Source organism: Eupeodes corollae, chromosome 1 (genome assembly GCF_945859685.1).
Source record: "Eupeodes corollae chromosome 1, idEupCoro1.1, whole genome shotgun sequence".
NCBI classification, from domain to species: Eukaryota; Metazoa; Arthropoda; class Insecta; order Diptera; family Syrphidae; genus Eupeodes; species Eupeodes corollae.
Genome location: NC_079147.1, coordinates 175,420,025 through 175,447,459, shown reverse-complemented (window position 1 = coordinate 175,447,459; position 27,435 = coordinate 175,420,025). Strand labels below are relative to the sequence as shown.

Genomic DNA, 27,435 nt, shown 5'->3' with positions numbered 1-27,435 from the left:
CCACGTTTTAACGTCCTTAGAATCTAAATCCACCGTTTTTTTATATATGTCCGTTACTGTGGGCACAGTATATTTTCATTGAAAATATCTCACAAGCGAGCAGGTAAAAATATAAATCTCAAAAGAATCTTACATATACCCTCAATTATTAGTTGTTTTATTTAATACAAAGATGTCTGATCAATCACACAAACTTCTTATTTATTATAATGAGGTTACTTATTTTTGTTACATATCTTTCAAATATTTAAATGTACCTATGTAGATTGTTATAAGCGAAAGGAAAATAATTGAAATGAAAATAATCAATGAGTTTGTCTTTTCAACGCACCTTTCTTTTTAAATAATTCATTTATTTACATTAATTAATTTACATACCTACACATTTTATAAGTCTAAATAATTTACAGGGAATAAGTTATAAATATATGTTAATAATAAATATCTAAATATAAATAATAAATTCTTGATGAATTGCATGTATAACACAGATTAACAGGACTAGAAATTTTAATTCCAAAAATTAAAAATAGGAATCTATGCATTACCGAACCCAAATTTTTGAATTCGGATAAAAAGTTTAATTTACGTATTTATGTTTTATAATCCACCATTTGATTGTGAAAACAGTGATCCACTACTATTAGGACTGAAACTTGCGGACGTTGGTGATTCAGATTCATCACTCGTTCTGCTGCTGATGCTGCCCGCATACTGACCACCAATACTACTGGCCCTACCATTCAGATTATTTACACGAGGATCTTCCGGAGTCCAAACACGAGCATACAATTTGCTTCCTGGGTATCGGTCACCCTTTCTGTACCACGACAATGAATGTGAGACTCCGCCACCTGAGGAACAACAGGAATAATATTTAAATTAATTGCTATAGATTTTTACCCGATTTCTGTACGGTAGTAGTATGGTAATGAATTTTGAATAAAACTAAAAATACAAAAATAAAAAAAAATTAATAAATTTTGCCTATAATAACAATTAATTATAAAAAAAGGAACAAAGTGTAATGAATTTAATATCAGGCTCGAACAACGAAAATATGAACAGTTTAATTTGACAAAGGTTTAAGGCCAGTTTGCTCACAATGGTTCATCTTCAGTCTATAAGTATTCTAGGCCGTATTTTCTCAAATTACTTCCCGAGTATAACGTTCTTGATGAGCCTTCATGATTTTGACTTTTTATCTGGACAAGGTAAATTAAATCGATTTGCATTGCAAATACAAATGTACTGTACTCGAATTGCTGAATATCTAATCTGGTTTTGTTGTCTGTAGGTGTATACAAATTACATTCTGAGAAGGACTGAAATCAATACACATTGGTCACAAAAATAAACTTTGAAAATTGAATATACACAATCAAAATATTCATTGAAAACAGGTTTGCTCATTATCTCAATGTTACAAAAAGTAACCTGGATCAATATTTAGGTTTTCACAAGAAGCTGTTGTATAAAATCGAGATCTTGAACAAATCTTAATTTCGAAGTAAATATTTTTCTGAGTTGGGTAGGTTTCCAGAAATTAAGTTTGGTTCAAATTAAGAAAAAAATTAAAAAAATCGAAAGAAGGCTCCATTTTTATAGCTATCATTGGTTTTCATAACTAAACATTTTGTTTGATTGAAAAGTGATTAAAAGAGACAAGTTTGTGTATTTGCTAAAGTAAATTTATTAAATTGAATTGAAAAACGCCGTAAGTTCTTAGGCCTCCAAAATATATCGAGCCCTCGCCTCAAAATGATTGTTAGTGTAAAAAACTACTGGTCCATTAAACCATCTTTACCTGCAATGAACATCATAGGTTTGATGACTCCAAGATTTATAGCAAATTTGCAATAATTTGTATATATACCTTGGATATGGACAATCTACCAATTTTATTAGAATTTCCTGAAAGTTTTTAATTCTTATGTTAACAAATACGGAATGCTTTTTGTAACTAAATTTAGCATGAATTAATTTTGAAGTCAATTTCTTTATTTATTTACGAGATAACAAAATTCAAACATTATATTTTTCGTAGGTCTTAGTTTGTATAAAACAAAATTTAACGTCGGATTTGTATACAAATTTTAATGAATATCAAAGACAATATTTTCTATAATATGAAATTAGTTTGAAGCCAATATCTTAAATTTTTAAAAAGATACATGATTGGAGATTCATTTTTTTTAGGTAAACAAAAATGTATACTTTTTTTAAATTGCCATGGTAAAAAAAACACCCACTCAATTTTCTTGAGAGTCCTTTCTGCATCTTTCTGCGTTATTATGTGTATAACACAATTTATTTAAATTCGATACATCTTTCTAAAGACCTTGAAACGTCAAGAAATGTCAAAACTTTCAAATTGACAAATCGGACCGATTACAATAACTTAATATGGGAAGTTAAAAGCCTAAAAATGTTATCGATGCCGGTATCCACCGGGTGATACTGGCACAGGATACTTGTCAGGTGCTGTGAAGTATAGCCAAGTGAAATAGGGCAAACTTTCAATAATAATCCTTATATCACTATTGTGTCGTGTAATATAGAGCCAATTTTGAGAAGTTGGTCTTATTAAACTTATATCTACAAGGTGAACTTTGCACCTACCCGAATTCTATATTGGGCATATACTTTATTTTGCACCTAACCCGAATTCTTTAGTGTACAAAGCGATTTGATGCAGGGGGCAACATGCCTACCTTAAATACCTTACCGTAAAAATAAGTTTGTCATATTTCTCAAAACATTATTGCTTAATTTCACTTTGTCAAAGTGCAGTATGGCCATCTGCTGAAAATTGGTCTTATTCTTATTTTTAAAATATAGCTCCACTACTTTTTATGCTCAAATAAACTTCTTCGTTTTTGTTTATTTATATTATTTGGTTCTAAGAGTAAAAATTCTAGTTACCTTTCCATCAATTTCTTCAAAATAAATTTAAAAAAATATAAAAGCCTATTAGCAAGAACATAACAACCCCATTACCATCAAATAAAAGGAGTGTACATAATCTGCAAGCTGTATCTACTTATCAGCTACGAGAGATTCAGACTTTTAGGGTTGTTTATTTACAGTTATCTTTACCAAATAAGGGCAAAGGAAACCATATAGATAACATGAAAATGAGTAAACAAAGTTCTCAATGTGCAAAAAAAAGATAATACTGCTTAAACGATATGTATTCGAATTTTCGAAATATGGATGTGTTGTGTCTTAAGTGTTGCATGAATCGGAATCTTCCAGGCTCACCCATTGTCTAACAGAACACGAAACTATTTGTAAACGGTCCTCCCCTTTCTCCAGAGTCGTCGAGTGGTTTTGCGGGTCATTGCTATGTATAATGTATGTATATGCACTCGAAAGTATGATTCAGTGGCAATCAAAGTTGGTGTGAAAATTTGCCATACGTTGGAGCAATTCTCTTTATGTGGGCTCACATAATTATAAAAAAAAAAACATCAAGCAAACAAACGTAAGGAATAAGGAACCCCTCCGTCCTTGTAAAGACTACACGTAACACGGACTAAAAGGAACAAATGAATGAAATAAAGTTTTCCTATCTACAGAGAAGGGATGACGTCGTCCATAATTTCATAGCAGTGCCAAGCACCCGTGAATTGTACATCTGCTGGGGTGTAACGAATTTCCCACGGGGTGATTATTTTTGCCTACAGATATTCTTGTATGTTGTAGATTGATGAACAAGAGCACGCGGATGCATAAAATAACAACACAACATTTTGATATAGACAAGGAATTGTGCCGAATAGCCATTACATTTAGATTTTCTGTAAAATAACGTCAAATGTTATAAAATAAAATTGTATTTGCAATAATATTATTGGCTTGAATTTATGCCCATATAAATATGTTATAAGTTAGTTGTTCAATTAATATCTATTTGCTACGTTATTAGTATAATTTAATAGATTAGACATAAAATCTAAGTCGAATTCATGTCTTTATTTTACACTAACTCGACTTCTTGTAAACTGAAAGAAACTACATATTTTTTTATTGATTTTTACAGACATGGTAGTGGTTGGTGTATATGACTTCTTCTGAAATTAGCCATTCAGATTCGGCAAAAAAAAAACAGTAGGCCTTCGCCATGTTGCACATTACTCGAACACGGTTAAAAGTTGCGTGTTGTAGGTCACTAGGCTTTGGTTCTCTGCAAGCTGTATTTTTATTACATATCTAGAACGAATAAGGACATTAATTGACGAATTGCACTTTTCAGATCCTTTATTTTTGTAGATCAATACAATTAACGTAACATCGCAATTTACCTTCATCCCTTAATCCTTTAACATAATGAGAAAATTCAATTACTCATTGCAACAAAATGCCGAAAGCCAACAGTATCAATCCCTTTTCCTTAAAATTGTTTTTAGATGAGAAAACCGTAACTAAATTGCTTTTTATAGCATTTATATTCACTAGAAACTTATCCTCAATGTTCAGTCTATATTTTTGTGGTTAAGATCCTTTCAACTCAAATCAATAGATAACGGTTCTAAGACTTTCAAAGAAAGTGTGAAAATCTCAATTTGTTCCAGACAGCCGGGTGAATTTAATAGCTACTCGTATGTATTTTATTAGGGGAAAAATATGCGTGTTCAATGAACTTTTTCGTGTTTTCGAATTTGTTTTTAATAGAAGTAAACTAAACGGCAACTGACCCAATTTATTACAAGAAAGGGAATGAGGGTGACTATACGGACAATCATGCAAAAATTGATAAATTTGGATATGAAATATTATTCTTGATGAGGAATGAATGTTGAATAGTGGGTTTACTCTTTGTTTATCGCATGTAATTGATTGATTATTTTTGTCAGTTAAAATTGTTCTGCAATGAAACATTTAAACTGTACTGTCTTAAATTTGAACATGGAACAAAAGCATTTGAAACCATTTGTCTCTTCGTCTACTTTCGAACAATAGACTATACCACTGTGTTCTAAAATTCCCTTTGCAATTTATTTAACACATTTCAAGTGGCACTATAATTTTGTATACTCACTTCGATCTCTTAGAATAATTTTCTTCGGTATTTCCTTCTGGTAGTTCCTTTGGAGGCCACTCAATCCTGTCTCATTTCCATTTTTATCTTTTCGTACCATTTCCCCCAAGAAAGTTATATAGCTAATGGCCAACTTCAGTGTGTCCACTTTACTTAATCTTTTTTCATAAGGAAGTGTTGGAATATGTGACCTCAAACCTTCAAATGCTTCGTTAATGCTTTGCATTCGGCGTCGCTCTCGAAGGTTAGCAGCTTGCCTTTGCTGAGCTTGTTGAGATGCACATTTCAAGCGACGTGTTTTCATGTGACGACTTTGAAAAAAAGAAAAATAAACTGTCAAGTATTTTACAATCGATCTCATTTATAACTATACCTCTTTTCTTCATTGTTCTCTTGGTCACTATTAAATCCACTGTATACGTCGCTATCATCGGAACTGTTGTCATCGCCGAAGAAGAAATCCGAGCTAGAAGTCGAGCCATTAGTTGCATGCGATCCTTCGAAGAAATGTCGAGCCATGGTCGATTCCAAATCGAAGTTATCCATTGAAAACATATTACTGAAGTCTTAAATTTCGTTGGTTTAAAAATGGAGTGCTAAATTGTAGTTTCCGCTGTAATATTGTTTATTTTGTCATGTAAACATGTTATGTTTTTTTTCTTTCTTAATTTATTACTATTGCCCCCTTGTTTCTATTTGTTGACGGTTATTTACAAATCTTGGAAAATAACACGTTACACGATGACGTGTGTTCTGCACGTGTCAGGATCATAATTGTTGATAAGTCACCACAAATCCACTTGTTGAATTTATCTGCAAGCAATGTTATAATGTAAGTATTACATTTGCAAGGGTGGAATGTTATCTAAAAACGAAATTCAATAGATAAAGATAGTTAAACAAATATGTTGTCAAAATATTAACATATTTTTTTTGTGTTTTTGGTATGATACGGACATTTCAAAATGCAGTTATGTGTAATATATGAGTATAGTTGTTAATGGATAAAACCAAATGTAGACCATGGGTGGTTGTGTGTTAAGCCAACAGGTGTATTGTACGAAACTGAAGATTTTTACAATCCGTTAAACACAAAATTGCAATATCAATTAGCTTTATTTCCTTATGTTCAAAAGTTAAAATTAAGGTATTTGTATGACCGCTAATCACAAAAAATATATTAATTTACTTCCAATTCTGTGATGGAAGTTTCAGGTGTGAAATGAGGAACTTTTGTTCCAAGCTTTGGTTCTATGAGTCTACTGAAATATTTTAAATCAAAATAAAATATCCGCTACAATTTCAAAATCAACTTGTATGTATTCAACCGAAGGCGGAGATCACAAGTTTGAGCCTTTTGGAAATGAGAAATTTTATTCAGCAACAGACCTGAAGAAAACACGTGATGTGATTTGAGTTATGCAAAGAGATACATAATTAATGTTTCATTGTATGTTTTCGTTGTTATAAAGCCAACAAAACTGAGGAAAACGGAAAAAAGTTTAAACAATCTACAAAGGCAATATTCGATGGACATCATTTATTATTATGCCCGTCAAAATTAATTTATTCGTCCTCTTTCTCGATCATTGTTTATAACAATGCAATCGTTTGCCTTCTAGACAAATCTAATATCTTTTCTCTTTAATTATCAGCTCAAGAAATATCTCGAAGACTGAAGGCTTTTTGATTATCGGATTTATGGCTTTAACCAATATGTCCAGTGGTAATCACAACGAATTAGTGGAGGAAATCTTTACATCGCTTTGCAAAAAGTAAGATGGGCCCTCGATTAAGATTTATCCATACTTCTATATTATAAATTATAAATTACCTTTCGGACCGTTCAATACAAGTTGTATTTAATTAGAGGAAGTCTGAAAACCACAAAATGAAAGACACTCTTTCTCATTCTTATCAATGCTCACATGTCTGAAGTTATGTGAGTAAAAATCAATGCTGAGAAGTGTTAATTGATACTATTCACTAGTAACATTTCAATCAGAAAAATTGACATCTTTCCTTAAAACAATTCAACCGCAATACTCGCTTCTCATTATACCCTCGAGACCAGTGTTACCGCTATGCGACTTTAGTTGCATTTTGACCCTTTTTTGTGCCTCATGCGACCATGATACGACTTTTTAAAAAATTGTCTATTTTGACCCTTTAAAAAAAAAATGCGACTTTTTTGGCCCCATCTCTAGAAAAATACATTCAAAAGATAAGTTATTTTCTTAATTCATACAAAATTTCCAAACTCCCATTAAAATAAGAACATAACTAACACTGTCACACATAATTTCAATCTATAAAATGGAATCAAGTTGAAATTCTTTGGGTCGACTCAATCACGTTCGCTCAGAATCGAAATCTTGCTATTCTAGCATACAAATTAATTTCAACCTTTCGATTCTGCATATAAATGTAGTTAATAGTTAACAATTTTAAGTTTGTATGATTAAATTTGGTTATTTCACCACTCCGTTCCTCTTTAACAAAGTTTCCCAATTATTTCCATGTGTTTTCAATTTCAATGATAGGAAGTTTTCGGTTTTGAGGCACTTGGATCCTCAAGTAATCAAACTAGGCGAAGATCTCAAACTATAATGTATCAGATTATCAGATTATCAACACCTTATAATTCAACCTGAAAAAGTAATTGAAGAATACAAGCTTTTAGAATTCAAAATTCATGAAAAGAATTATGAAAGTTTTTTGGAACTGTCTAATTTGAAGTAGTTTGGCATAAGATCGGGGCAGTTAAAAACCGTCTCGGAGAATTTGTTTATGACTGGTATTTTAAAAATAATATAAATGTAAAAGTCAAATATTTATAAATAATATGAATTCCTAAAATGTACCTTAATTTTTGTTTTTCAAAAGAACTGAATAGAATATGAATGTATTTATTTTTTAGTTTAACTTTTAAACTTGAGTTAATATAACTTAAATCGACTGAATTGAATTGACTGTTATTGTTATTTACCTAATGTTATATACATATACACTTTAACGTATTTTTTAAGAAAAGGAACGTGTGTGATATATATATTATTATTTATAAGAATTTATAATAAAAAACTAAAAACAACTAATTTGTTGTTTTTTTTTTGCAAATTATACAGACTTCGTTTGATTTAGGTATGTATTAAAAAAAAATCTTAATGCGCCAATTTATTTTTTCATTTGACCCTTTTTTTTGCGACCTTCTCAAAAATCCCAGCGGTAACACTGCTCGAGACCATCTTCAGACGTATATTACAGATATTCGTTCTAATCCCGAACTAAGCAAATGTGAAATATCCTATTACACTCTGTCTTTCCCAGCCACTTCAAAATTAGAGTATTCAAAACCAATATGCACTGACACCTCCTTTTTGAACCTGAATTACAAAAATCCTTTCAGTGTGGGCTTATGATAGTTCAATGTTACAAAACGAATAAAGAGGCCTTGTAGAGAAATTAAAAATATGTTTGCTGAGATGTATGCAGTATAGGATACTTAGGGACCTTATGATTTATACGTTTCTTCTCTTTATTAATGTCTCAGAAGTAAACATTTATGCTTTCCGAAACAAACGAGATCTTTTGATTGATGAAAAACAATTTAATAGAAATATGTACTTTTTTTGTTATAAAGCTTGATCATATGTTTGACGTTTATTCATTACAACATTATTTTATTGAAATTCATTCAAAACTTGTATCATGCATTCCATTGCAAAATATTCAGACCAGTGTGATTTCAGTAGCAGCCAAGCTAATGAAAAGGAATATACCTGTTTTGTTTTTAAGGTCTATTGACTTCGTGCACTAAGGGAAAATTCTGTTCCTGGCTCACAAAGCTAGATTCATACATATAACAGTATTTTAAAAGACAGTTCATTTTAATATAGTCAAAATCATATATGTTTAAGTTAATAATTTTTGAACTTAGTATAATTGAAAGAACTCCTGTAAAACAAACTTACAATTTACCTGTCATTTCTAAAATTAAAAATTCAAATATTTTACCCAAAGTTTTAACGATTTTTCAAATAATTAAGACAAATCAAATACAAATATGTGCGGGAATTACAATTTTAACAGTTATTAACTTCCCATCGCAAGTTATTGTAATTGGTCCGATTTGTCGAATTGAAAATTTTTACATTTCTCGACGTTTCAAGGCATCTAGAGTCGAAATAAAAGATTTTTAGAGAGAAGTCTGTGCGTAAGTCTGTACGTTTTTTCTTCCTACATTATGACGTGATACCAAACTAGTATATTCTTGGAAAAAATTCCAACTAACGGTTTTTTTTACAAATCAAAAAAAAAAAACTTTAAAAAAATACTTGTCACCTATAAAAATTTTACGACCAAAAAATACAATACAATTTTTTGCAACGAAGAATAACGTTTTTAACATCTGGTAACATTTTTAGAAAAATCAGATATACAGTTTTTTTACAAAAAATTAAAAAACATAAAAAAAAATTAACAAAAGTTGGCAAACATTGATTTTTGACTCAAATATCTTTTTAAAACTTTGAGGTATTTGCTTTAAACTAATTTTATCTTTTAAAAAGTATTGTTGTCAAAATTCAGTGAAATTTTGAGAAAAATCTAATTGACATTTGTTTTGCAAAAAATTTAAAACCTAAAAAAAAAATGAACAAAAGTTGGTAAAAATTAATTTTGACTCAAATATCTCCAACTAATTTTAACTTAAGGAATCATATTGACAATATTTTTACAAAAAAAAAATAACAAAAGTTGGTAAAAATTGATTTTCGACTTGGCTTCAAACTAATTTTATCTTATAAGATATATTGTTTTCAACATTCAGTAAAGTTTTGAGAAAAATTGAATTGAAAGTTTTTTTTTTACAAAAAATAAAAACATAAAAAAAACAGTACTAAAGCTCAAATATCTTTTCAAATTGAATATATATTCTAACTTATCTTATCTCACAGAAAATAATGTTTTCGACATTCAGTAATCCAACAATCCGTTTTTTTTTTATAAAAAAAAAACTAAATCTACAAAAAATAGTACACAAATTTAGTAAAAATTTATTTATCTCTTGAATAATAGAAGATATTGATATTAAATTATTGTTCATCAAATTTGTATTTTTATATAATAAATAAAAAAATTTAAGAAATGCTATTAAAATTGGTAAAAATTAGTTTTTGACTAAAAATCTTGTTAGCAAAAATAGATTTCGAAATCAAACTATTTCATTACATGCAAAATATTGTTGGTTATTTTTTAATCTCTTGGAATAATTCAACTGACACCTTTTTTAACAAAACACGAAAACCTACAAACTTTTGAGCAAGACAAATCCAAAGACGGGATTGGAAGTTATCAGTGTGAGTCGCATCCCAGCCTCTTTTTTTATACTATGATTGTGGTCTGAATGGTCGGCGTAACACGTAAATTTGGTTTAGAAAAAAATAATGAATGTGAACCAAAAGAGTTCTAAATAATAAAATATTGATTGGAAGTAACTTAATTGTTGTTGTTAATTGTTTTTGAGTTTTTCTCCTTAAAAATAACGGGTTATCCACTTAGTAGTTTTAAAAGTATAGGGCCGCTGCAATTCGTTGGAAAGTTTGTAAACCCATATTTGTTTCTAACTATCGCACAACGGATACAAATCGTTAAAACCTACTACAAAAATGGTGATTCTGACACATCCACATATCGTACTTTAAAAAGATATTATGCTTTACATAATCGTCCAACTACGCAAGTAATTGGCAAAATTGTGAAGAAATTTGAAGAAATTGCATTGGTTATAGCTAATGTAAGGCCTATGCATCATCGTTTCGCTCGTACCACTGAAAACATCGCTGCTGTAAGTGAAAGTTTTACCCAAGACCCGAATGTGTCGATCGCTCGTCGTTCTCAGGAATTAGGACTGTCTTTTGACACCGGCGGCAGCTCGGCGGTTCCATGATTTTTCGAACAAAATTTTCTTCAGCGATGAAGAACATTTCTTATTTGGTGGTTATGTCAATAAACAAAATTGAAGAGGCCATTACATCCACAAAAAGTGGTCCGGAGGTTTGATTGGACCTTACTTTTTCGTCAAATCAGAGTGTTATTGTAATATGATAACCGACTTCTTTTCCCTGCTGTGGTTTCAACAAGACGCTGCCACATAACTCGAGCGAATAGAATATGGCTTTATTGCAAGAGAAATTTCCTTACGGCCTAATTTCTTGTGTTGTTGATCATGCGATTTGCCACAGCTGGACCTTTTTTTTGTGGAGCTATACGCGAAAGACCGTTTTGAGATAAACCTCTAACTCTTGAGCACTTAAAACTCATCATTTGTCAAGTTATGGCTGAGATATGTGTCAAAAAAAGGTCGACAATTACCTCAAAAGAATCGATGCTTGCAACAATTTGCGTGATGGTCATTATCCTACACACATTGAATGATTTAAATAGAAGTGACGCCAAGTTATTTATGTATTGAAGTCGTTAAACAAACTAAATTTAGAACTAAAGACTAATATTTCATATATTCTTCGATTTATAGATTTACAATTCTTTGAGCAATTTGCAAAAAAAACGCTAAACTGAGGTATTCAAAAAATTTACTTTAAATGTTTTATTTTTAAAATCATCGCTTACGGAATATACCAAAAAGTAATACTTGCTGTAAACTGAAATCAATTGGTTGAGGGGACTGTTTTTACCATAGTTCGATCTGCTTGATGTAGGACGTAAAGGAACTTGTCTTCTAATACTTGAAAGGCTACAAATAAAGTTTTATTTTTCCAAAATTGATGGTGATATGACTGACCCATTGATTAATTTTATAATAAAGCATAGCTGAATGTACTCTCTGTGTTTAGAAAGCGATGGAAGATTTGTGAGCGTGAACCTATGATTGTACGGTGGAAGTTCAAGCCGGAGGCAAAAGCGCACGAATCTTCTTTGTACTCCTTCTATTCTGTTTATATATGGTCTAAAAAGAAGGGAGCCCATATTATGCAGCCATACTCCAAAATTGGTCTTACAAATGATATATAAAGAATTTTAAGAACTTAAGAGTCCCGAAAATCATGTGAAAATCGTTTTATAAATCCGAGTGTCTTATTTTTTATTTTTTTTTAATAATATCGTCATAATGATTTGTAAAAGATAAAGTAGAGAGTTTAGTCAAATAAGAAGAGTCTAATTGATAATTGAAAGTCAAAACATTTTGTTTGCGTGTAAAACACATTGATTTACATTTGCCTATGTTTAGTAAGTGCTTATTTATAACACACCAGTCGCGAAAACTATTTAGATCATCTTGTCAAGTTGTCAAGTGAGTCAATACGTTTAAAAATTTTAATGTCATAAGCGTAAATAAAAACAGATAAGTGTTTTATAAAGAAGGTAAGTCGTTAACGTACATAATAAACAGTAAAGGTCCTAAGTGGCTACCTTGTGGTACGCCAGAGTTGGTATAAAAATATGATGATCGCTCATTCCTAAAAACTACGCTGTATGATCTATTATATAAGAACGACGAAACCCAACTAACAAATTTGTCGTTAAAGCCTTGAGATTTGAGTTTGGAAGTTAGTGTTTTATGGCAAAATTTTTCAAAGGCCTGACTGAAGTCTGTGAAGACACAGTCAACTTGTTTCCGTTTTTTAAACGAATCTAAACAAAAAGAACTGAAATAAAAGAGCTTAGTAACTGTTGACTTATTTTGAACAGAGCCATGTTGATTGTCACAAATTATGGACTTACATTTAAACGATATGACTTAACAAATAATGGACTCAAATAACTTATGGATAACGGATAGTTTTGCAATGGGACAATAATTTTTGTTATCAAACAACGTGTTGTACCTATGTACATATGTGCCTAGATCTATTGGGCAATTGGGAAATTAGAAAATATAAATTGGGATTATCGTGTGGAAAAACACTTTAGGAAAAAGCCAAATACTGAATATTCAATTAACACATGCCTTTAATACTCGTATAATATCTCTGTTATTAAAAAACTTATAATTACTTAACTTGACTTTTGATGGTGAGAATATATCACAAGTAAGATAAAAATGTTGAACTTTTGTATATAATTTTTGTTTGCACACAATCATTATTTTTTTAACTTTGAATGCAAATCTGTCTTTATGTTCAAAAAATCTCGTAATTATGGTATTACTTCAAGTTAAAAACAGTTCTTCAGTTGCGTTTACACAAAAATATATCTCATCTGTGCACTGCTATAGAATAAACATCCATGAATATACAATGTATTAAATATGCACCTACTATTAAGCGTGCACCAAATTAAATGTGAAACGTTGTTTTGGTGTTACAAAAAGATAGTAACTGTACAGGGTATCCCACAGTATTTCGCCATAGAATACATTATTTCAAATCTACTAAAAACACAACATTGATACTCCATACAAAAGCATATAACTTTTCTTAGAATTTTTCTATCTTATTGATTTTAATTTCATTAGATGTAAAAAGTGTCAAATGTTTCCAGGTACTGTATAAAAATAAATATTTCAGTATGATCTCACTTGAACCCTCTATAAATATGTGTGTGGACAAAAATGCAAAACGGACACTCAGAATTAAGTGATTGTGGATTCCAATTAAAAAATTTCATGAATTTATTATTTATCTGGTCCTTCCGATGGTGTTTTAGCTGTTAATCGGAACCTATTTGCACCTATGCATTAAGTGATTAGTCAGACACATTTTTAGTGTGTACATTTGTACAAGGTAAGTAAGGACTTAAAGAACCCACATATGCAGATACACTAAAGAAGTCTTTCATAAGGACTTATATCTATGTATGAAAAAACTCTATACAATTCAAACAAAAGCACATTTAAATAGTTATTTTAAATCACAATTTAGTCACGTGTCACCACACTATTCGATCCATCAACAAAATGCATTTCACACTATGTGTAAATTCACAACCAATTTCTGATTTTTAATCTATATATGTATGTATGTACCTATCTAGATAACTTTCATTCAGAGAAGTTTTGTGAAATTTATTAAATCGCGTCGGTACCTTGTTATTTGAGCAATCTAATTCGAAAAACGTGCGCTCAATTAAAACCACGCGTTTGTATTGTTCCGGTTATACTAATCACTCTATTCGTCCAGGAAGAATAGTGAACCTCATTTCAAGTAGTGAAAATCAACCCCCAAGGATGTCTAGTCTATCACAAGGGGGTAGCGTACCAATATAAGAGTTTGAGACTTTACCAACTGTTGTTTTAGAGGGTTGTTTTGTACATTTTGTGTTTTTTTTTTATTTCTTTCACAGCTTACCCTACCTTATATTGTGCTTTAAGAGGATGCATGTAGTCAGTTGTTAGGCGTGGTTTGGTCGAAAAAACCAACCAATGATGTACGGCTCCACTTATCCTGGGGATATGGGCTGCAAAAACAAAATTGGGGAGAGCTTTATTGAAGGAAGCCATTTTAGAAGAATAAAAGCTTTTGTATTTGCTTGTATCGAAATTTAAAAAATAAAATGCAACTTATTTCAAATGTTCTATATTTGATTGACAGCTCTTTGCATTTTGTTCTTTCTATTTCTAATTTTGTGATGCAGCTAGTCGAATTGTAAAAATGAGCTAGGTTCGATATTCAATTTCGATCGCCAACAGTGTTCGTAAGGAACCTTAAAATAAGTGTTTGTATTCCTCAGCCTTTTATTTTAGCCGCCATTTTTAATTTTACATCGCTTTGTTTTTATAAGATAAGTTTTTGTATTTATAGGCCTTTTCCTTCTACCGCCGTTTTTACTTTTACGTCGCTTTGTTTTTATTAGATAAGTTTTCGTATTCCTAGGCCTTTTCCTTTTGATTTTCAACTATTCTTGTGTGCGAGTAATATAAGGTTTGGCTTCTAGACTTATTGCAAAAAAGAGAATTTGGTTATTATTATTATAAAGTAAGCACAAGAATTCATCTAACCCAATTAAAATTGTATCGAAAAATTACGATGACCTGACTCGAAATTAACATCAGCTGTCAGGGAAAGCGTTTTTGTATATGTAAAACTATGGCATAGAATTATGTTATTGTTCTATTGTTAATATTCATGAAGCAGTATTGTACACGCAGGCGTATAAGCACTATTTTGTGTTATATTTGTGAATAATACCAGCTTCGCTGGTCGTTATTTCAATTCGCCTTTCAATGAAAAATTACACATTAAGTAAGTTGCAAAAGCACCACACTAGATATAGGAGTTAATTTCAAGCTTTGGACGTATATATAAGTCTTGTAGATAAGAGCCAGATCAGTGGGGAAGAAAAACTCCTTGCTTCGTTTAAGGAAGCCTAAACATCATGCATCATGCCATCCATGGATAATGTCAAGGGGTATATCTCTTATCTTACGATATAAGACAGCATTGGTTTTTTTTTTTATCATCATTGCACTTGCGAAATGTTAAGGTCGGATTTTAATGAGCGTATCATATTTTGTCGTTGTAGTACCACATCCGAAGAAAAAGGATGTGACATGTGAGTCTGAGGACAAAAATGTATAGCTCAGAGTACTATTGTCAGCGAAACCATGCATTGGATTAAAAATTGAAGAGTGGAGATTAATAAAAATGAGAAAGAGAGAAAAAACGGAGCCCTGAGGTCAGCTTTAAGACTTTAATCCATCCAATACTACTTCTGTTGAACGGTCCCAAAAGATAATTACTAATCCAATGAATTAGAGATTCATAAAAACCGGATGTAAGTATTTCCGATAAGAATGCCTGGCCCAAAACCCTGTTAAATGATTTTTAAATATGAACTGCAATAATCTTACTTTCTCCAAAACAAAACAATGGTTCATCTCACAATCCACTGTTCGGTGAGATAAACTATGACATCTCCAGCGGACCTATTGCTGCGAAAGCCTTACTGCCGGTCATTAAACACCTTCCGATTTTAGAGTTTTTTTTGAGCTGATAATAATTAACCAAAGTTTATGTGACCTTGAAAATTAGGACGTAAGTGCAATGGGTCGATAATTAGAGGGTGAGGAGGATTTGTCGTTTTTGATTTATAGAAAATTATAAAGAAAATTGCATGTTATTATAGACCGATAAAATCACTTAAAATACGGATGAAAATACCTTAAAATCAAAGGTTATACGAATACATCCTAGGGTTTGGAATCATTTAAGTAGAACACAGAATATGATGGAATTCGGTAGAACATTTTAATTTTTAATGCAAGAAAATGTCACCACGTAACGTAAACATATATGACTATTATGAAGATGGCGTCGTAAAATTACTCTAGACTAAATGTGGAGAAAATCAATTTTCGAGAATTGCTCGTGAATTTTCTTGGACAATTTCCGAAATGCTGCGAATCATCTTAATCAATTCAGCCTTTCTTGAGTTATAAGTATAGTAACCAGCATTCTCTCTTTTCAAATATAAGATAAAACGTATATAACTATCAACAAAGTTTATAAATGCGGAACGAACGTGTCAATGCAATAAATAGACGAATTCATTAAAATTGACATGTTGTACCTTATTCTAGGTCAAAGAAAAAGGAAAGTTTCTTTTGTAGGTACATACACTGCGTGTCACATTAATAGGGGCGAGTTATAAATGTACCTGTAAGCCCCTTTTAAGTAAAGAAAATAACAACAAATCTTATGGTTCAGGTCAATACATACTGGTTTTATTGAATGGATTTATGTAATTTTTATTGAATGTGCTGCCTCCTAATTTCTGAATTACTTCAAGACCCCTGTGGTGTATGGATAACTAGAGTGCTGTCAGATAATTAAGCGAAATTGGGGCCCAGGACCGTTCTATAGCTTCAATAATCTCTACTGTTTTTTGGTATTGCCATCCTCCTTCTTAGATAGGTTTTCCATGATGTTCAGGTCATGGTAATAGGTTCACATTTTGTCCTTGAATCCAGGCTTTTGTTATCCGTGCGTATATATAATTATTTTGTTTAATCGAAAAAGACGACGGTATGCCATCCTGGATTCCACCTGATGTAATTTGGTGCAAAATTAAGACTCTTGCGTGCAGGACGCAATGCTGTTTTTTTCTTAATTTTTTAGTGCCGCATATGGTCTGCTTCTTTATCACTGGCAACAGTTGATCCACTAGCATTTACCCCAGCTTCTGCCTGATGGAAAGCTTTAAAAACTCTCACTTGCCTGCCTTTTGTGAAATTATGTGTTTCATGACTATATTCTTTTGTGTTTTTTTTTTTCATACATCTTAGGGTCCTTGATGTAGTTCTATAAAACATTTGAACTTCTTCTAATTTGTCTGACAATAAAATGGATGGTTTTGCCGAGATCCCAGTAAGCTGGAATTTGGATCATTTCCTGTTTGGTTAGACCTTTTATCTGAATTAAAATACGCTTATAGGTAAGTTTAGATCTTGTCCCTGATATTTTTATTTTCCAACTTAAAACAAACATTTTTTTTTAAATATAAACCTAATGCCTCATTCATTCTATTTTTGAGTTCTTGCTAAAAACCTAAAAGTTTGAAAAATAAGGTCAAATAAAATACGAAAAAAGCGTGTCTCTTTTCATGTGACACAAAGTGTACACATATTTTTTAAAATGTCATCATCAATAATATAGAAATTCTTCTAAAGTTTTGAGTTTTTTGTTTAAATTAAATTGAATGGCTTCATAACTAAAGCCTCATGTTAAGAGCTTAAATGTAGTAACTGTAGAGTTTCGAGATATAAAGGTACAAATTATAATTTTGAAATACTTGAAAGTTTCATTTAACCAGAATAAATATTAGGTTTTAAAGCGGTTTTTTCAAATAAAAAATCGTATTAACTAAATGACTTTTCCTTAAATACAAATACACATAAAAACTATAATTTGCTAAAAAGTTGCCTATGAAGAGTTGAAATTATTAATTTTGCAAAATGTATCATATTCGTAAGTAAAAAACTTATACAATAAAGCCTTAGTTTAATGTTTAAAATAAACAATATTAAGTTTGTAATTTGCAACACAGATTACATAAATACAAAGAATAGAAACAAAATAAACATCATTACCCGTGTTTTGTTGGAAAATCTGTCATAAGTATAGTAGGATTTGACACGAATAACAAAAACAATATCCGCAGTATGAATACTACCGATGAAAGTTAAAGTAGAATCTTACTACGGATCGGTTTTTGACATTTATACGAGTCTCGAATAGTTCTTATGTGATTTTGTTTTCAAATGTTGGTACGATTGATATTGCATTTGTATCTCGAAGGCTGTGTTCGTGGAGTAGTTGTACATTTGGAATAATGTGTTTTCCATTGCTTAAAAAAATCAATATGTTACCGTTGATATCATTTAGTTTTGTTAATGGAAATGGACTAACTGGGCTTATTTTGCAAGAGAAAACAATAGAAAAGATAATTAAGTTTTGCTATGTTTCCACCAAAGGTTTATCTCAGTTTAGATTAAATTCATCTGTTTGGTGTTTGCACCACGCAAAAAGATTTAAAAATGTTTTTAATTTAAGTTTGACAGCACTTCCTAAAATGCAAATGAAGTTTCGATGTTTCTTATGAAGTGCAAGTGAAATCGATTGATTCGTGCTAAACAATAAAGAACTGAATAGTTCAGCACCATATAAGAATATCCTACCTGCTCCATGTGCATTTTTTTTTGTTAAAACAAAACTATTCTTTTTGTACACAAACATGCAACCAACTCCTCCACACATGTTTTTCTTGACAAAATTTTGACTCGATTCTAGTAGGGGAATCAAGCTCATTTCAACTCGATTCAACACCACATGTTAATGTAGTAGTCTACGAACAAACCCCCTTCTTGAAGTTTTTATTTTATATCAAATTGTTTGGTTAAAACTCTGAAATGTACTATCACCTTACACAGACGTATTTTCTTGATTTTGATAGTTAACTATCAAAAATCACCTTTCTGAATTTCTCTATTGTTTATGGAATTTTTTGATAAATTATTCTTGCAAATATTCAATTGTATCAACTTTCAAATATAAAAATTGGACTACTGCGGATCGTTTTTTGTCAATTTTTCACTGTACTATACACTCCGCTCCACTTGAATAGAAACAATCCTTTTTCTTACAATCAGAACGTGGAGAACTTTGGTAAATTTATAAATTCAACTCTTTGTTTTAGTTCCAATAAGAGAAATCTATTGCAAATTAAACTACATAGACATAAAATTTCAGGAAAATACCATTAGCTTATTTTAACCACTTTTCTAATTACTTCATTAAAAACACTGTTTTTTTTGCGCTACTTGAATAGAACCATTCGCATAAATAAGGAAACAAATTGAAAAAATGCAGTAAAGAGGTTATTTTTTTAATTTAAAATGATATTTTAATAATGTGTGCTACCACCTTTATTTAAAATAACTTCAAAAACTCCGTTGGGAAGTGAATCATACAGTTGTTTTAAGTAATTTAGTGAAATTGCACTTCATGCCTCTTTGATAGCATCAGTAAGTGATTCTTTGTCATCATACTGTCGTCCAGAGTCGTACACTCTACGAACCATCCATCCCCATACGTTTTCTATAATATTTAGGTCCGGGGAGTATTGTGGCTGTTGAAGTAAGGTAACAATTTTCTCGGCTATCCAACTTTTAATAATCCTTGCGTTGTGGATTGGCGCGTTGTCTTGTTGAAAAGTCCATGGTATTGGTCCAAATACATTGGTAACCTTAGGGAAAGCTTCTTGCAATATTCGCTTGTACGAGTAGGAGTTGGCCGTCATTTTCAACGTGGGAGACTCCAGATCAACTGTTCCAAACCAGGAAATTGCCCCTACACCATTAACCCGCCTTCTCATCTATGGTGACGCTCCAAAAACCTTGGTTCCTTTCTCCTGTCATGAAAATTTAAATTATACCCGTCCGGGCCATCTACATTATTTTTTTTTTTCGTCTGAAAATACCACTTTTGTCCACTCTTCCTTCCACGTCATATTCCTTCTGCAAAAATCTATTCTATTTTGTCGTCGTATTGGATTTTATGGTGGTTTTTTCTTCAATTTAGGGCGTTTCAAATGTTGTGACCTATACGAATGATACGTCAAATAGTGTTAAGACTAGCTGCAATACCATTTGGGGGCCAGCCTAATAATCTTTCTTCAGTCTGCTTCTGTTGTGGCTCTTGTTTGCCTGCCCTCATATTTGTTCCATAGCTGTCTTTATTTCTAAGGTACGACCAAACAGTTTTCACACTTCTTTCTATTTTGTTGGCAATTGTGCGTAGGGGAAGCTTGTTTTACGCGTATACTTCTGTTTTGGCCTTTACTGCAAGGTTTAATGGTTTTCAGCGGCCTATTTTTTCTTTAATCGAATAATTAATGCTTTAAATCTAAATTTCTATTACTACAATAAGAATTTTTGTCGTAACCGTAACCAATAGAAACAACACGCACACTGTTTCTATTCAAGTGGCGCAAAAAACAGTGTTTTTTAATGAAGCAATTAGAAACGTTTTAAAAAATAACCAAATGGTATTTTCCTGAAATATTCTGACCATGCAGTTCAATTTGCAATAGATTCCTCTAGGAACTAAAACAAAGAGGTCAACTTATTAATTTACCAAAGTGCTACACGTTCTGATAGTAAGAAAAAAGTTTGTTTCTATTCAAGTGGAGCGGAGTGTATATGGAATACCAAAAAAACACGGCTTGTGAACTGCCAAGACTGTAAACCAATGACTTAAGTAAAATAAGAATCTGGAACGCCAGATAATAGGAATGAAGAACTATTTGAATATATTATAGCAACAGTTAATATTTTGATATTTCAAAAAATTAGGAGTTATAGTAACAGCATACCTTTCACATAAATATGCTCTACATGCATATGCACATACAAAACCTCACATACATACAAGGCCTCTTCTTGATCATTAATTATAAACCTTTTCAGGATAATTGTACCTATACGACTACCGTAACCACGTGTAATTTTTGTAAAAGAAGGAGTAGAAAATAAAGTTCAATATGTAATATTTTTTACATTAATAACATTTCATCTACAATACATTTCTTTATTAGCTGGACACGCGATTTCTGTTTCATATTTTCTTTTCCAATGTCCTATCTATCTACTTATATACCACCATTCATCAAAATTGTTTTAGTTTTGAAGGCGTAACACACAGAAAAAATTGCTTTTTGAGACACCCTATTGTGTAATGTATGTAAATTAAAAGTAACCATTTTTGAAGATGATAATACATAGGTATTATAAATTTTATTGTTTATGAAGATACATGTACATTTGCATGTTATCGTGCCTGAAAGTTGTGTAACAAATATAAATTACCATGCAATAAAACTAACGGGTGTTTTTTAGACGTGTGGTTTTTATTCTGGCAATAATTTTATCGGAGTTATTGTTTTTGATAGCTGTCACTTGACTAATGCTGAGTTTCGGTTGTCATTTCATAATAAATAGACTTACACCTGCACAAAACATCAACTTATTTAAGAAAACTGGTGAGCACTTTATTTCGCGTTGTGCGCCTGTTGCGTGGCCCTTTAAATTGTAAGATTTAACACCCCTGTGTTATTTCTTGTCTATATCTATGCAGATAAGCCAAAAACAATTCACGCCTTGGAAGAGAACATTCGTTGCGTTACCGACCCAATTGCTGCAAAAAGTGGTCGAAAATTGGCTGTCGCGACTGGAATTTGTTCAAGCCAGCTGCGGCAACCACTTGTCCTCAATAATTTTTAAAACATAACATTTAGTAACATGCGTTCTATTACTTCTTGAAAACCACACGCCTATAAAACACCCTTGAAACAATATGTTATGTTTATTAATTAATTTATTTAGTCATAATCTTACTAATTACAATTTAATTTCACTCAAAATGACCTCCCTCATTGCGGTACGCAAATAATGTTATCTTAATATATAAAAAAAAACATTTTTGAAAGACAAAGACATAATTGTCAATAAATTCAAATACATAGTTGAATAAATTATGCTATACTTGGAATGGAAGAGGCTGTGTAAGTACATTTAATAATGTGAACATAATTTAATTTCTGAGAATCTCTTATGAGGCTAGACGATTGAAAAATGCATTCGATAACTTGGTGTCATCATAATACCTTTACCTGTATGAACTTCCTTTGTTAATTCACTGCAGTTAACTCTATTTTAAGTATATTTAAAAATTCTTTCACGCATGATCTTTATTTCTGACCACAAAGCAAGTGGTTTGGAAACAAGACAATTTCGCCGGAACTCAATACTTATTTATACAAGGCAAATTATAGCCCATATCTATCCTAATTAAAAGCTTTATTATTGCAATGTTTAATTTAATTTCATTAAATATGAAGTGGATGTAAGAGTAACAAATATCCATATTGCAATTCTGACAAACTTTGGCGTTTATGAGATTAAAAGATGTGATATAAACCAACATTTCGCAACATCATAATGTTATTAGGAATCTTAATATTCGATCAAACAACAAATGAGTACACGAAGTGATTATATCAGTATATTAGCATAATTTTTTAGTGTTTAAAACAAACGACATATTGAGCCTAGGTTTCGAAAAAATGTGATTCAAATAATCAAATATTGACAAACGGCTCCCTTTTCGTGCACGACCTCAAATGCATTTCAGATATTCCTCAAATAGTCTCTCTAAATCATGGACCACTATATTAGGCAGTCTTAATTGAACAAGGGTGTCAAAATATACATTTTTGAATGTTGAAGGGTAGAAGATTTACCCTCCTTTGTGTATTTTGTTTTGTTTTTGTTTTCATTGCTCATTTTTTTTTTGTATTGTATAGACCCAACGAAAGAAATAGAAACATGAGAGTGCATTAACGATGTTAACTTCACCCAAACATAAAGCTGCTGCTATACAGCTGTATAAACAAGAATTTAAAAATCTGCTGTACCAAAATGAAGATGTAATTTCTTTTAGATTAAAACGAATATTTAAAAAAATCCTTTATGCACAAAAATATAAGTGTTAACCCAATAAAATTTTACAAATAACGGCCAAATATTTTTAATATTTATGTTGTTAGTGAAATTTAGGGTAATCTAAGCTTTGCAACTGTCAAATACTTAGTACAAACCGCATTCGCAATTTATTCGAGGATATCAGTAATGTCTCTGAGTATATTTTACTTTATATAGATTTGTTAAGCTATTTAAAATGCAAGCATTTTTAAATGTGAGAATAATCAAAATAATATTTTGATCATATAGAAATCATATAATAATTAAGTTCAACAAAAGTTTTAGAAGTTTTAAATTAAACCAAAACCACCGCAAAACTATGAGTTGCAAAAGTCATTTTGCTTGCCAGTAAGTAAGCCTAAATTTTTTTTTAGAAATGAGTCGAACAAAATTTTCCAACAATTTTAGAAACATTTTTACCATTCAATTTTAAACGAACAAATTTTAGTTTACTTCGTTTCAGTAGATACAAATCACATGATAAGCATTTTGTATTTAGCTTAGGTATGTTTCATAATCATCGTTATTTCTTCATCCAAAGCGTGATACTTTTGTTCTGAACAAAGAGGGCCAAAGTAACTAAGGTAGTGTCTGAATAATAGGTTATTATTTTGTGAAATTTGTCAATATATGTTAAATTGTTTTCACAGAGAGTTATGACTTCTTCGGCGTCCAACATTTATTCACCATTGAAAATATTCTTTCCGTTGGGCATTAGTGCCTGGTAAACAAATGTTCTTTAGCAGGAAGAAATCCAGAATTGTTCTGTTGAAGAACTGGAAAAATCTAGCGATCGTTGGAGTAAATCGACAGCCACTGGCGAATAAAAGTGTAGTAAAGTACCAAGGCTTTTGCATTTGCATTTCGACAGACATATGAGTGCTGCTCTGGGCAGAGCTAGTGGAGCTTTTGCCCTGACAAAACGGTTGTTTTTTAGCAGCCGTCTTGACAGCATGGTGAAGGTGATTTCCAACATGGGCCTCATCTGGCTGATGATTGCCCATGGATGTCCGCTATGGTTCAACGTTGCCCCCTCTCAAATGGCAAAGATTCGGGCGTTTAAGAGGCAACGTCTTTGACGTTGCATTTTATTACACAGAACAACGGAGTCGAAGTACAAACATTATTATTATAATCAGGTTCTATACAACAGAGCAAATATAAACAGAATAGATAATTTTTGCTGAAGCTTGATCGAGGGCACGTTGCGTTGCAAGAACAATGTCGTCGACCAACAGCTTAATTTTTGCGCTTTTTTACCCCAATAACGAATAATACGAAAATGTGCGTTTAAGCGTTTAATCAAGGTCTGATACAGGATGGAGAGGCGGTTGCGCTAATCTTCCAAGTCAGCCGTAAAACTGTAAACTCCCTTACAGTCAAGACGTCCTCGCACCAGACCGAGTTGAACAACTTCTGTTAAGTATTAGTATCCAAAAGGAACCGGAGAAAGCAGGAGAGCTTGTTTTGGTGGCTGCAAACGGAAAACGTTATTTAAAGTGTGAGACAGAGAGAAAAATACTAAACGAGAGAACCAACTTCGACGGTTGCTCTCTTTTTGCCTACAAGCTGCGATTTGCACATAAACTTGCATATGTATTAACTCCATATAAAAAAAATGTGGGGAAGGAATACTTATGCAAGAAGATGTGCATACTCCCCACGTTAAAAAAAAATGGCGTCCACCTTCGAAAAATGGCGGATGCCATGCTGTTCAGAGGTGTTCAAAGAAAATTCAAAATTGTGGATGAACAATTTTTTGGTATTCTCATTGTGTTACTTTGGGAGTAATATCATTCGAATATGAAGTGAAATTAATTACTCTTGTTAGGTGCCAGAACAATGAAGATTTAACAACAATTGTAAATTACGCATTTAGAGACATTTTAGTTAGTTTTTGAAGCCAGTTTTAATTATTAAGTAAGTAAAATAAATAAGGTGGTGCAACGGTGCAATGAGATTAGTTTTTTCTCTCTGGTGTGAGAGGCGTAGTATCTTGGCCGACTTACATAGGTTTGAGCTTTAAGTTAGGGGCAGTAAGTGTGGCACCAACAAAAAAGGAGACAAAAATCGTACTGTGGCTGTTCTAGTTTTAAGTAATGTTAAGTAGCATAATTGATTTGGGTTAGTTTTGAGCAATATAATTGTTTTGGGTAGTTTTATTTAGTTTCAAATAAAATAAATAAAAATCAAGTCAAAGACTTACTTTACTTAAGGTGGCGCTACAGTCCGGGCGGACCTGGGCCTCAACCAACAAGCGTCTCCAGCCAGCTCGGTCCCTAGCTAGCTGTCTCCAGTTTCGCACGCCAAGTTGGTTGAGGTCCTCTCCCACCTGGGTGCGCCACCTGAGTCGCGGTCTTCCTCTACTGCGCCGTCCCTCGGGATTGGATTCGAAGACCTTCCGGGCTGGAGCGTTGATGTCCATCCGCTCTACATGACCTAGCCATCTAAGCCGTTGGACTTTGATTCTGCTAACTAGGTCAGTGTCGCTGTACAGCCCGTACAGCTCGTCGTTATATCTTCTCCTCCATTCTCCATCTATGCGTACGGGACCAAAAATCGCCCGAAGAATTTTTCTCTCGAAGCATCCTAAGACGCTCTCATCTTTCTTTGACAGAGTCCAGGCCTCAGCGCCATAAATGAGAACCGGGATGATGAGTGTCTTATAGATGGTGATTTTACATGCTCGATAGAGGACTTTACTTCTCAATTGCCTTCTAAGTCCAAAGAAGCAGCGATTTGCAAGAGTTATTCTTCGTTTGATTTCAGCACTGGTGTCGTTGTCTGCATTAATAGCGGTGCCTAGGTAGACAAAGTCCTTAACTACCTCAAAGTTATAGCTGTCCATGGTGACGTTTTGTCCAAGACGTCGTCGTTCAGTGTCCTTTTTTGATGACAGCATATACTTGGTCTTGCCCTCATTGACCACTAAACCCATCTTCTTCGCTTCCGTCGCAATGCTCAAAAACGCTCCACTGACATCACGCTTTGATCTTCCAATTATGTCAATATCATCTGCGTATCCGAGTAATTGGATGGATCTTTGGAAGATTGTGCCTCTAGTGTTGACGGTTGAGTTTTGCACAATTCTTTCCAGAACGATGTTGAAGAAGTCGCATGACAGTGCATCGCCTTGTCTAAAACCTTTTTTGACATCAAATGCATCGGTAAGATCTTTTCCGACCTTGATAGAGCAGCGTGCATTCTCCATCGTCATTCTGCACAAACGGATAAGTTTGACAGGGATGCCAAAACTAGACATTGCTCGGTAGAGCTCTTCCCTATAGATGCTGTCATACGTGGCTTTGAAATCGATAAAGAGATGGTGGGTATCGATTTGAAGCTCCTGAGTTTTTTCCAAGATCTGCCGTAGTGTGAATATTTGGTCGATAGTGGACTTTCCTGGTCTGAAGCCACACTGATAAGGACCAATCAGGTTGTTGACGAATGGCTTCAGACGTTCACATAATACGGCAGAGAAGATCTTATACGCAATGTTAAGGAGACTGATGCCTCTGTAGTTGGCGCAGTTTAGAGGGTCTCCTTTCTTATGTATCGGGCACACTATGCTGAGATTCCACTCATCGGGCATGCTTTCTTCCGACCAAATTTTGCAGATGAGTTGGTGCATGCTCCCTACCAAGTCATCGCCTGCTGCTTTGAATAGTTCGGCGGTGATGCCGTCAGCTCCAGCAGCTTTGTTTGACTTAAGTTTAGATATAGCTATCTTCACTTCGTCAAGGTCGGGTGGGCGGAATTGTTGATCTGCGTCGCCGAGGTTGAGTGGTTCTATCTCCCTTACAGCGGAATTCGGTTCGTCATCGCCGTTAAATAATTTGGAGAAGTGGTCTTTCCATATTCTCAGCATCGACTGTGGTTCTACTACGATGTTCCCTTGATCGTCTTTACAGGCTTCGGTTCGTGGCTGGTACCCTTGGGAGGTTTTTTTTACCTTTTGGTAAAATTTACGAACCTCATTCCTGTTGTGACATCCCTCTATCTCCTCGATCGCGCGCTTCTCATGCTCTCTTTTTTTCCGTCTAAGAAGCCGGTGTTCCTCTCTCCTCTTCTGCTCGTAGAGCTCGCGAGCAGCTCTCGTCCTTTTGTGCAGCGCCGTTTTGTATGCCTCTTGTTTCGCTGCGTGAGCTTGCCGGCATTCGTCGTCAAACCAGGGGTTTCGCTGTGGTGGCCGTGTGAAACCTAGCACTTCAGAGGCGGCATCTCTGATGGCTGCAAGGTAATGTTGCCACTGGTTTTCAATGCTTAATGCAGGAAGCATAGGACTCCTTAGGAGGTTATTAGAGACTCGATCGGAAAAGGACATGGCAGTCTCTTGCGATTGTAGCCGTCTAACGTCGAATCTTCTCACAGTACTTCCTTGTTTTGGCTT

The 27,435-nt window shown here is 32.9% G+C and overlaps 1 protein-coding gene across 5 annotated transcripts; it reads right to left on the bottom strand.

The window, feature by feature from the left end:
* Window positions 1-332: 332 nt before the first annotated feature.
* LOC129941984 (pancreas transcription factor 1 subunit alpha) lies at window positions 333-14,196 on the bottom strand. 5 transcript variants are annotated; one of them, XM_056050778.1, is made up of 5 exons: window positions 14,034-14,173; window positions 5,721-5,857; window positions 5,418-5,657; window positions 5,045-5,355; window positions 333-854 (listed from the first exon to the last, which is right to left on the bottom strand). In XM_056050778.1, exons 3-5 carry the CDS (start codon window positions 5,597-5,599, stop codon window positions 601-603), a joined length of 747 nt encoding a protein of 248 aa, XP_055906753.1. In that variant the 5' UTR covers window positions 5,600-5,657; window positions 5,721-5,857; window positions 14,034-14,173; the 3' UTR covers window positions 333-600. The 5 variants fall into 5 exon arrangements, with proteins under 5 accessions (XP_055906753.1, XP_055906751.1, XP_055906752.1 ...); XM_056050776.1 differs by having other exon boundaries at window positions 5,418-5,857; window positions 14,093-14,196; XM_056050777.1 differs by having other exon boundaries at window positions 5,418-5,909; window positions 14,093-14,183.
* Window positions 14,197-27,435: the final 13,239 nt, after the last annotated feature.

What these genes read in the sequence shown, in the direction of transcription:
- LOC129941984 (XM_056050776.1), bottom strand. Translation starts at nt 5,599, where the DNA reads ATGTTTTCAATGGATAACTTCGATTTGGAATCGACCATGGCTCGACAT. An exon ending in GAGAACAATGAAGAAAAGAG is followed by an intron (nt 5,356 to 5,417) that starts GTATAGTTATAA and finishes TTTTTTTCAAAG; the next exon opens with TCGTCACATGAAAACACGTC. An exon ending in AATTATTCTAAGAGATCGAA is followed by an intron (nt 855 to 5,044) that starts GTGAGTATACAA and finishes GTTGTTCCTCAG; the next exon opens with GTGGCGGAGTCTCACATTCA.